Source organism: Acanthaster planci, linkage group LG07 (genome assembly GCF_054643075.1).
Source record: "Acanthaster planci isolate LZ-2023a linkage group LG07, COTS_SCS, whole genome shotgun sequence".
In the NCBI taxonomy this organism is placed as follows: domain Eukaryota; kingdom Metazoa; phylum Echinodermata; class Asteroidea; order Valvatida; family Acanthasteridae; genus Acanthaster; species Acanthaster planci.
In genome coordinates, this window is record NC_141783.1 from 14,949,148 (window position 1) to 14,961,131 (window position 11,984).

General features: G+C 39.0%; 1 protein-coding gene across 2 annotated transcripts; it reads left to right on the plus strand.

Annotated features, from left to right (window-relative positions):
• Positions 1-2,955: 2,955 nt before the first annotated feature.
• On the plus strand, positions 2,956-11,898 carry LOC110980916 (uncharacterized). Of its 2 annotated transcripts, none has more exons than XM_022237990.2 (6): positions 2,956-3,235; positions 4,893-5,036; positions 5,355-5,489; positions 6,840-7,052; positions 7,233-7,331; positions 7,898-11,898. In XM_022237990.2, the coding sequence occupies exons 2-6, from the start codon at positions 4,901-4,903 to the stop codon at positions 8,089-8,091; spliced, it is 777 nt and encodes a 258-aa protein (XP_022093682.2). In that variant the 5' UTR covers positions 2,956-3,235; positions 4,893-4,900; the 3' UTR covers positions 8,092-11,898. The 2 variants fall into 2 exon arrangements, with proteins under 2 accessions (XP_022093682.2, XP_022093681.2); XM_022237989.2 differs by lacking the exon at positions 2,956-3,235 and adding an exon at positions 3,475-3,626.
• Positions 11,899-11,984: the final 86 nt, after the last annotated feature.

Sequence of the window (11,984 nt, forward strand, 5' to 3'; positions counted from 1 at the left end):
ACTCAACAATTTCCGAAAGTAAAAATAACAAAGATGACGCCAAAAAAATCAATTAACTTATTTCCACTGCAGTCCCAACTGATGAGAAAATTAACCTGGACAGGTACAGTAAAATGGATCACAAATCATCCAAATATTATAAAAGCCATCAAATATACAAAAATCACATAGCAAAAAGCAAAAGTACACATTCACACAAACAATGGTCGTCAATATTAAAGGCTGTCTCTGACAGCTTTTCTGAAATGAACCTGAATCAATAGGTTAATTAATAATTTTATTAATGAATAATTTTCGTTGTTAGTTATTATTTTCAATTATAATTAATAATTTTAGTTAATAATTTTAAGTCAAATAAAAGTATCACTTTTAATTGACCATTTGCTGACTGATTTATTTGCTTGTCTTCCATTTACCTCATTCTTGAGAACTAGAAGTAGTGCATATGTTCTTGATCGCGTCTTTGCATAGCTCCAAAAACGTTTTGGGTTCCCTCCAAAGGTATCGCTTCATGTCACTAGATACCCTCTGTAGTGTTTCTCGCTAACTGCGAACAGGATTTGCAGGCCATTGTCTGGGTTGGAATTGGACCGTTTTTCCCTAAAAGCACCCTTGATAATACTACTCGGCGGGAATGTTTATGCTAACCCCGGCCCTGCTAAAATTCCTGTGATATCTGTAATAAACCAGTGAGGAAAAATCAGCGAAGTCTTCGGTGTGACAGTTGTGATGCCAATTATCAAATAGACTGAATAAATGTTATGCCTACATCATCATGGCTTTGCCGCACATGCGTTTGTTTTCACTTGCCTCTTTTGTAAGACTCATTTTTTGTTGATTAATTTGAGGAAGGGGATGGATCTGTACCCATTCCCCTTTCCTAGCCCTCCCCTTCTGGAGACACGTCAACTCCTGGAGACTTTCATCATTTCTAATGCACGAAGCATTAAAAACAAAATCATAGAGCTTTGTGCATCGCTGGATTCTGCTCAACCAGATTTTCTTGGGATTACATTAGCATGGCCGACTGCGGACAATTTGTTATTGAACCTACCTTTCAAAGCTACAATTTCGTCACATTTAGACATAATCGTAACACTGGTCATGCGACTGAACGTAAAGGTGGGGTGTTCTAATTGCATTTAAATCTAATCTCTGCCCTTGTCATGTTCCCGTGCTTGAACATGTAGACTTCAAGATCTCCTGTGTAGAAATATACCCCGCAGTAGCCAGTGGCTGCTTTGTGTCCTGTGTCGACTTCCACTTACTGCGGTAAACTTCATACTGATATCCAGCTTGCACTTATTACTAACCATCGATGTTTCATTGTTGCTGGCGACTTTAATGTTCGCTGGGCTGATCCTGATTCAACGAATACACAGGGTCTGGCCCTTGTTACGTCGGCAATGGACTTGATTCAACTTGTGGTGATGTTACACCTCAGTGTCAGCATAACCAAGAGAATGAAACTATCAATGACCTTGTGTTTACAGATCATCCGTACTTGGTTAGCTCTGTAGTAACTGTCCTAATCCAGTGATGAGTGACCATCATGCATTGCAGAGTTCAACCAGCAAGATCAGTCATGAGGCAGTTGCTGTCTCTGAAACATGCTAATTTTGAACACTTAAATAAATTACTTAGCTTAGCTCAATGTAACCTTTCGAGGGAGAAAGCAGTAGCAATTGTAATATTGATGTTGCTTGGAATGGATTTTTGGACTCGTTTAAAGCCTCAGCGCATACTCCCATTCCTCGTAACTTGACACAGTACTCAAAACATTTATGTCCTTGGATGCAACTATGAAGCATTTGTTTAAAAACAAACAAACAAACAAACACCCCCAACAAACACACCAACAAACAAACAAAACGCTGTGCCCAGTGAACATTCGCTGTTGACCAATCGAACTCCGATCAGAAAGGTCGTAAAATGGTTACAATTGTCCTTACAGGAACCAGGAAATAATAATATTTTTATAAATTTGACTAAAAACCCTTGAAATTGCATCTTTCGGTTTCAATTAACCTGATTTAAAATTTTTGTTTTCCAGTTTTAACCCCGACTTTTGATGCTTTTTTGCTTTTATGCTAATGTTATTTGCATATTCACGAGACAAACTGTGATGTCATCCAAGGCATTGAATCTCAATGTTGCACCGATTTGTGCACAGAAAATTTCTAGATTTTTGTAACCACTACTATGACAGATTTTATTTCCTATTGCAATTTATTGTTGTGTAAGTATATGGCAGTAATTCAACAAATATCCTTTTCACAGAAATGTTCCCAGATAGCAAATTTGGTTCACAATTTGAACATGAAAACATGCAACCTGAACCATGTCTTCCTGGATTTACATCAGTGCAAAAGCGCCCTAACTTGTCCATAAGTGCTTGGTCAATTTTCAGTTCACGAAACTCAAAAAAGATTTCAAACAGTCTTCATACATGGGAGAAGAGTATAGAGATACACAAAAAGTGGTTCCAAGAAAAATTCATGTCCTGGTTCCTTTAAGTATCATGATCACAGAGTGAAACGGTTTGTACATATCTTGTAGATTTAAATTATGATTCCCTGACAAGACATTTCAGTTGGAATGTGAACTCATTGGCTCTTCCAACAGCTTATTTCTTTGATCCAGCTGTGGAGTAAATAATTGATAAATGGAGGGGAAATTGCACAGACGCAGGAAGTATAAGTAAACCATAATAAAATGAATATAATACATAATATTGAGTGTCAAACTCACATTTTTCCTAGCCAAAATCTTTTACTTATGTAGACAAATTGATTTCAGTTAGGTTTTGGTTGTAACACGTCGATATAATAAAATGCAAGCGTGATCAAACTCCAACACCGAATGAGCCCAGAAAAAACGCCAAGGTCAGAGGTAGAGAGCACAGTATTTGCTGCTTGTTATGTTAGTCTACGACCTATTGATTCAGTATAATAGAACCAGTCTGTCAACAGAGTAACACTTCATGCACATACCTATGCACGTGTATTATGTGTAGTGTTTGAAAGTACATTTGTATTGAAGTCAAACAGCGGCGACAACTTTCTGAAAAGCGATGGATAATGCTTGGTAAATTCAGCTCACGGTAAATGCGAGTGTGGAAGGCCAATTAATGACGAGTGGCATCACTCCAACCAACAACTCCAAACTCCAACACCGAATAAGCCCTGGAAAATTGCCAAAGTCAGGGGCAGAGGGCATACAGTCGTTGCCGCTTGTGAGTCAACGGGCTATTGATTCAGTATAGTGTTCTCCGTGACCGCATAACACTAATTTTCCACATTTAGGAAGAACTGTTATTAGAATAATTATTGACAGCTTAGCACTTTTTCTATTGCAATGTATTTATTTCTTCCCCCGTAACCGATAGAAATCATGTACAAAACCACTCGAGTGTCTGTGTATATAGGAAGCAATTTGCAGGTGGAAAACCCCTGTCTCTGTATGGATCAGTAAGAGACACATTCGAGGGGTTAACCTACCCATAAGGCCATAGCTCCATGACTGAGTGGCATAAAAACGATTGTCATCTCTAGTACGCTGTACAAACCACGTTAGCTTTCATGACTAGCACATGTTAACACAAACACGGAAACAAGAAATGTCATGTAAGTGTTCACCTATTGCATTTTGATTACAGTTGTAGGTCTAGCTATAGCTTGAACAGTAACAGCGTTTTTCTTTGCATTAGAACGTTAAATAATTTATTCGTTCATTCTGAAGTAGCTCAAGGGCTGTTCATTTTAACTCCAATTTGAGCACAGGTTCACGATTATCTTTCAATCCGAGGAAAAGATTATTCATTATTATTTAATCTTATGAGCAAAAAATTTCAAAACTGAAGCACTCAAGAAGAATTCAAGTTGAAAGTACTTGCAAAAAGCATTCAAATTTGGGCGCGTTCTCGGCCAAGAACAGATTCAAGTAAATTGGCTGGGCTTTGGTGGTATTAGGAAGGAGAATTAAAAATTCCCAATGGGCTTGCAGCTTCTGCATCATTTTGCCATCAGACCGTCACATAAAAAGCCAAATATCGTTGACAGTTCTGCATCGAAATAAAAACAACACAATTTTGGTTAATAACTCAACCAAAGAGAATTGAAATATATACCGGTATCTCTCAGGGAAATAGGAGTAGATAATTAGAACTTAGTTTGATGTTGTGAAATACAACTACAAGACATTATAGGCCTTGAACATAATTGAAAGCTCGATGTAATCTTTCATGGGAGAAAGCGGTAGCAATGGTAATATTGATGTTAATTGGAATGGGTTTTTGGACTCGTTTAAAGCCTCAGCGCATACTCCCATTCCTCGTAACTTGACACAGTACTCAAAACATTTTTGTCCTTCGATTGATGCATCTATAAAGCAGTAAACACAGCAACAAACAAACAAGCAAAACGCTATGCCCAGTGAACAGGCGCTGTTGACTATTAGAACTCTGACCAGAAAGGTCGTAAAATGGTTACAATTGTCCTTAACATTTCTTATTCAAGATATGTTAACAAGCTTTTTTGTGGGAAGAACGGTGACAAAAAACGTTTCTTTGCTTTTATACGCATCAGGAGGAAAATTCCCTGGCCTCCAGTTTTTAATCGTCATGGTGAGGTTGTACGTAAATTAGACTTGATTTCTCAGCTGTTTGGCGAGTATTTAAAATGCCAAAAATAATTTTCTTCCTTGATTTAATAATGGTTGGGTGTTCAAAAGTAATATTTAGTGACTCGAAATGACTCGAGCTAAATACTTGACTGGACTCGACTGTTTTGCCTAATGACTCGACGCCGACGGTCATTACGTTAGAATGACTCGACTCGAGTAACTATTATGTCTGACAACAGTTCTTGCCACTGTCTTTTGTAAATTTGTAGATACCATCATGTGTCTCACAAAATCACTGCAGGCGGTAAGTGGGCTTGTTTGCCTGTTCACCCTTGGGAGTTGTACGCTTATACCCCCCAGACACGTCAGGCTGAAGCGTGCCAGCGCTAACATCGGAAGAAACATTGGGGATGGTGAGCTCATGCAAAGAGTTTAACAATGTCAGTTTCTAATTTCAAACTCACACACATTCTCCCGTGTGTGCACATCTTCATGTATTGGGGATGGGGTTGTATTATTCGCGCGCAGTCATTTGCGCACAAGTACTCCTGAGTGGAGACGTCAATTCACCATGAAAACCGACAACTGTTCTTTTTCCGTTCTCTCTTACTTTTCATTATATTTTCTCATTTTTTTTCTCATTTTTCCAGCGTAGAGGTAATGCTAAGTATTTTTGACAAGTCCAAATTGCCTTGAACAAAAGGCCCGATTTCTTTGATCTTCTGTTGCAGAGGGGAAAAATAAGATATGTCGAGACCATTTTAATTCCTCGGACTTTATTTGGGTGCCTGTGTTGAACAAGTGTGAGCCTTGCACCTTTGCTTGTGCCAAATCAACTGAGCCATACTGCCAAGCATGTCATGCAGGTAGGTTCCGCTTCAGGGACTTCATTTTCATTCTTACTTTTATGTACAGTTTGAGATGGAAAATAACAATAAAAGCCACTAAGGTCAGAGAATGCGATCACGATAAAACTACAAACCAAAACCATAATCACTTTTTATGCTACCCGATATCATGCACCAAATTGTATGATGCGCTACGGGAAACAATAATTAACCTTTTCTTTCCATCACAACTAATCGGAATAACCGAAGAGAAAAGAAAAGAAAAGGTTCCAAATTTTACTCTTTATAAGAGTAAATAAGAGTATAATCTTCTAGAGGATTAACGGCGCATGCGGAGCAAACACGTACCGGTACATAGTGCTTTTCCATGCGTGTCTCATTTCAGAGAAACTCACCTAGTGTGTTAACATGCAATAGGCCTAATGCCACATTTCCCCAGACTGTTTTAACGCAATATCAAAGGTCGACCGTACCAGTCGGCGCTCACGATGTATTATATTTACAAATATAGTACATGAGGAAATTGCTTGATTGCGCAACCCTGCGGGGAAAGTCCGAACATGGAATTATCAATAGGTCTATTATTTGCATGCCTGTCTGCTGTCTGGGTCAATGTCAATGGGGTTCAGAGACTGTTTTAGTCTCTTCGTTGATGTGTCTTTTTTGGTTGTATTTTTCCTTATGTTTTTTAAACGCTTTTTTTTTACAGGAGAGACAGGTGTGAGTGACAGATTATCATGCATCATGATGGTACAATGAATTATAATAAAATATGTACAACACTGATTAGAAATTAGTTTTGCTGAAGATGAGATCTTGGTTCCGCTACAAAAATACATATTTTTTTCAATACGAACATTTTCGACGTTCTCGTTGACCATGACATTGGATTGTTAGAGCAATGCACTTTATACGACTTGTCAGTCGTTTATCTTTACTTTAGTTACGTGAAAATAGTGATTGAAAACAAAGGTATTTAACCAAAACAGTAAATTTTAAAGCTGATCAGCAGATTAACATTGAGGGAACTTTTTCATGTAAGAAATTCTCCGCACTTTAACCATAAATGTCTGAACTATTACTGGTCCATGAGCCTGGAGACTGAAGAGAGAAAGATATTTGATCGCAGTTTTCCCATAAGTTTTAACTTCTAATTCTCAATGTTACATTCGGCAGACTTATCCCTTTTCTAATTTCCAATCTCGTTACAGAGTTAGATGCAGTCTGTTAGCTCAAAATTAACATTGTTAACAATGCCATGTAGAATTGAAGAGAGAATGATTGGATAAGTCTATTTGTATATATCTTGTGATTTGCTCTAAGACTGAACGATTCGTGTGATTTGTTTGCGAAACTGCAACTTTGCAGGATCAACAACTACACAGACAACTGGGAAAAGATCAACCCCAGCCCCGACTGCCCAACCTTCTACGATGGCTGCCCCCAATGTTACAGATGGCCCTAGACCACCCCCTGGATATGACGAAAATACCAGCGGGGACTCCGCGGAGGGTCCACCGAGCAGCGAAGCAGGAAAGAGCGATGGCGGCGGGAACGGGGAAAGTGAGCATCCTGGACAAGGTTTGTGTTGAATCACAGTAGACCTGTAAAGAATGCGGGGCGATGGCCTTGTTTGGAATCGATCCTTATCTGGGGACATTTAATTTTGGAAACCAGAAAATGCTGTTTAATTGTTAATACCTTGTGTGCTCTCTTGCTGTGATTTTACACTGTTGTAATCCTACTGGTTCCCATGTACAGGAAATGTTCCCTGGTGGGTGATTCTGCTGGTTCTAGGTCTCGCCATTATTTTTGGCATCCTCTTGGTGCTGGTTTTGCTTCATCACAAGAAAAAGCAAGGTGTGGCTCAAAATGTTTTATTTTGTCTTATATATTTTAAGTCTTTCAGTGCTGTTGAAATAAAGGTGCTTGCAGAATCGGTGCCATTCTAAACATTAAATGTTGCTTCTGCTAATACCTTTCAATGACCATTACATTATTTGTACAACCATAGTTCGATGACCAACACTACGTTAATGGCACAAAGGTGCTAAAAGTGATTCAGAATGTGATACGGTGTTGTGCTGACCGTCTGTATCTCCTAGCATGCATAATCCGTCAAATTTTGTTGGTTTACGAAAATACAATGATTCTGATTGTTGTGCCTTGTTCACCAAGTAGCGCGTAACACAGAACTGTTTCTCATTTGTCAGAGACGTTGTTTGGGTGATGTCGTTGTTTTCACACCAAAGTGAATAAAACGTAGCCGACAACAGTAAACAAACAAAATTTATCACGAGTAGAACATCAAGCACATTACTGACTGTTACATTCACCTCATACGTCGCACTGTTTACTCTTTTACTTGATAATACAGTTTGTTAGGTTTATTAAGCACGTTTGTGAGATTTTGTCCTGATTTCAAGGGGCGGGTGAACCGGAGGTCCAAGCCGAGCCAAACCCCGAGACGATTCCACTCTCTGTGCAGGAGAGCCAGCCAGCAGCTTCAAGCCACCCGTTGGATCGAGATGTCGGCAGGGTCGTAGCAAGAGACGGCCCCACCTGCGATGTGCATCCTCAGCTGGAGTCCAGCAGTACCGAATTTCAAGATCAGGAGTGAAAGGGTCTTGAGAAGAGGGTCTGGGTCGGCCTGATGTCAAGAGACGGGAGAGTCTTTGTTTCTAAAATCGCTGAATTATTTTACGACTTGATATTGATTTGTTGATTTCGCTAATGCAGCTCGTTTTTCTAACTTTTTCAACGCAATTAATGAACCAAAACCCAGACCCTTGCCCTTGTTTATGGTACCATAAGATCTCCGTAACATTTCAACTTGTGCTCTGTCTGCTTTCTGGTCGTCACTATACGAAAGACCACATCACACAATTTGAAATGTTTTGGACCTCTTCTTGTTGTATTTGGAGCTGTTTCTACAAGGCATCACACCTTTAATTTTATGTAATATTTGGAAGCTGATCTCCTTTTCTTGCGTGTAGTTTTGTTTTTCATCAAACCTTTCCGGACATAATGTTTCAGCTTTTTTTCTTCCGTTTGCATGAATCAAGACATACCAAAACAAAACAGAGTCAAGTCTGTATCGAAAGCTCACATGAGCCCGCTTATAAAAAAAGGGAACGACGTGACGTTTCGTCTTTCTTTCAAAAGATTGGAACTCACTGACAAAATGGGGCGTCATAGAAACACATGTTGCAATGTTCTGTGCCAAATGTGTTATTGATCTCCATAATGTTACAAGCTATGATGTTAAAACTTGCACAATTTTTATAGGTACATCGGTCTGTATTTCCATAATATGGCGTATGATAAGAAGCCCCAAAATGGGGCAACTACCAGAACTGCAGTTGTTGAAAATGTTCGTCAGTGTGACGGATATATTGAAGGGGCACGAGAGGCCCCGTATACCTGCAGATTAGATTGGCGTCTAAGCAGGAATTTTCTTTGTCGTCGAGGTAAGTAGCAGTCATTTGCTTTGGTTAAAACTCGGGGACAAGTGACGGCGCAGGAGAAGAGTAGTGTAGGCCTACTTGGGACCGCGCCGAATAGCGAACTGCATCGTGAAACGCGTCTGTTCTCTATGAAAATATTGTCCACGATGGATTCCCAAAATGTTAAAAGCTATAGGATGCTGAAAGCTTATTTTATAGTTTCCGTTTACATTTTGGGGAATATCCAGTGCGACAAGTTGCCCCAAAATGAGGGCAAGACAAGTTATGCTGCAATTGAGGAAAAATAATCGTCAGGTGTGACGATGAAGGGCCAAGAGGGGTCCTGTATGCCATCACTCGCGTCTGGGGAGGAATAGATTTTCCTGCCGTCGAGATAGTTGGCAGTCTTTTGTTGAGTTAAAACTCGCGGACAAATTACGGCGCAACGAAAGAGTGCCGTAGCGTACTCGGGACACTGCCGAGTGAACTAAGTCGTGAATCACGTCTGTTCATAACAAAGTTCTGGAGTAAATAATACACATGTATTTTGGTTGAATACGTGTGATCCTCCAGAGCTTTTGATACAGTATTCGTTCCCATACAATTTAAAAGGGGAACGTGCGGTGGTAAAGCAAGCTGAATTTACGTTTGCAATACTGCTAAGGTGAAAACTGTATGTGAAATAAACAACCGTCGAATGTAAGGTTTGGATATTGAGATAGATGTGACGTAAGTCTACATTTATCCAAACCCATTCCCTGGACGATTATGGATGTTAAACACCCTGCGTTAAACAGTGCGTATCAGTTAAGAGGTATAATACGAGACTTGTGATGGGTTAGTAAGTTCAATCATGAATTTAAACACTTAGTGTTAATGGACACTCATTGTGTTATTGAACACTCAGTGTTAAGCAGACGGCTTTTCCGGCCTTGTTTTTCATATTACTCAAATACCTACAGTTTTGGTAGTTCAAGCACTTCTACCAAAGACCATGATTTGAACAAACTTTCACATCGTTGTTGGGTAATACCTTTGACACTCGCACTGAACAGCAGGAATTGAGTTGTATTTAAAGTGAACCAATGAATTGTACAATTTTCTTATCGGGCAAACCACGCTTCAATGATAAAGTTGTGCATTCGAGATGACATAAATGTTGAAAATCCCGAAGCTGATGAGCCAAGGGGAAGTACAAACGACATGATAACGTGTACATACACTTTAAGCATGTAATTTGACACGCCACTTTTGTTGCTGGTGTCGAGTGTTTTGCTGTAATGGTGTTGTAGCATACTATGAGAGTCTCTGTATAGTCTTTGTACTGCACTGTACTCTGTTGTACCTGGAAATGTTGTCTGGTGGAATACGTCCGTAACATGCGCTGTTGATCATTTCATTTTTCATGTATTGACGTTGCTTGATACCACAAGAACTGACGTAACTATTGAACTGATAGTTTCATTTACTTAATGTATCAAACTAACGGTACAATAAACACATAAACATGAACCAACACGTACAGCAAGTAAACCAGGCTCGAATCTGTTTGAAAATTCTAAAATGTATGTATATGGAGTTTGAAAGCACTAAAATCAAACAGCAACAACTTGCGTAATGAACTGTATGATTCCTTCTTTAATCGAAGGAAGGTCTCGCTTCTCTTCTTTCACTTTTGGAAACAAGATGGATTATGCTTTGTAGATAAAACTATGGTAACAATGTATTTTAATTTTGTGTGAAAGGTCAAGTTAAAAATGACGTATGTGACTTTGGCCACCAACTTCTTATCCATTGGTAAATAACAGTCCTGTGGTCCAGATTCTACCCCAAACAGAGCGAAAAAGCGAATGAAATTACAACATTGAAAGAAAAATTTATAAACGGCAGTGGGAATGGGACAAAAGCTGGATTGGTGTCCATTCTAACCATTTTATTTTTTTACTTGGCCTTTTTAAGTAACACGATAGAGAATCACTGAGTAAAACGGCTTGTACATAGCTTGTAGATTTAAATTATGATTCCCTGTCAAGACATTTCAGTTGGAATGCGTGAACTCATTGACTTTTCCAACAGCTTATTTCTTTGATCCAGCTGTGGAGTAAATAATTGATAAATGAAGGGGAAATTGCACAGACGCAGGAAGTATAAATAAACCGTAATAAAATGAAATATAAAACATACTTTAAATGGGGAGTCAAACTCACATTTTTCTTAGCCAATTTTTTTACTTATGTAGACAAATTGATTTCAGTTAGGGTTTGGGCATATCACATGAATGATAATAAAATGCAGCTTTGATCAAACTCCAACACCGAATAAGCCCTGGAAAACTGCCAAACTCAGGGGCTGAGGGCATACACTAATTGCCGCTTGTGAGTCTACGGCCTATTGATTCAGTATAGTGTTCTCCGACGCGTGACCGCATAACACTGATTTTCCACATTTAGAACTGATTTCCTTCAGTATGTATACGCCTAAATTTTCCAACAATTGTTGCTATTTGCTTTTCAGAATGTCTATTGGGTTCAGTTATCAGCGACTGTTTAGGTGGTAGAGCAATAATAGCAAGATGCACATATAAAATGGGTGTTATTCTTTTTTTCATAGTTTTCCAATCCATTAGGACGATTGGAGGATGGGAGACGGGGCCATGACCTCCCCAAACCAAAAAGAGGTTTTTAAATACTCAGACAGGACAATTATTCCACATTTAGAACTGATTTCTGTCAGTATGTATACGCATAAATTTTCTAACAATTGTTGCTATTTTCTCTTCAGAATGTCTATTATGTTCAGTTATCAGCGACAGTGTAGGTGGTATTCCACATTATTCCACATTTAGAACTGATTTCCTTCAGTATGTATACGCATAAATTTTCCAACAATTGTTGCTATTTGCTTTTCAGAATGTCTATTGGGTTCAGTTATCAGCGACTGTGTAGGTGGTAGAGAAATAAAAGCAAGATGCACATATAAAATGGGTGTTATTCTTGATTTCATAGTTTTCTAATCCATTAAGACGACTGGAGGAGGGCCATGTCCTCCCCAAACCAAAAAGAGGTTT

Coding starts and splice junctions, on each gene's coding strand:
- LOC110980916 (XM_022237989.2), top strand. CDS start 3,593: ATGTTAACACAAACACGGAAACAAGAAATGTCAT. Junction 7,053..7,232: donor AAGTGAGCATCCTGGACAAG/GTTTGTGTTGAA, acceptor TCCCATGTACAG/GAAATGTTCCCTGGTGGGTG. Junction 7,332..7,897: donor TCATCACAAGAAAAAGCAAG/GTGTGGCTCAAA, acceptor CCTGATTTCAAG/GGGCGGGTGAACCGGAGGTC.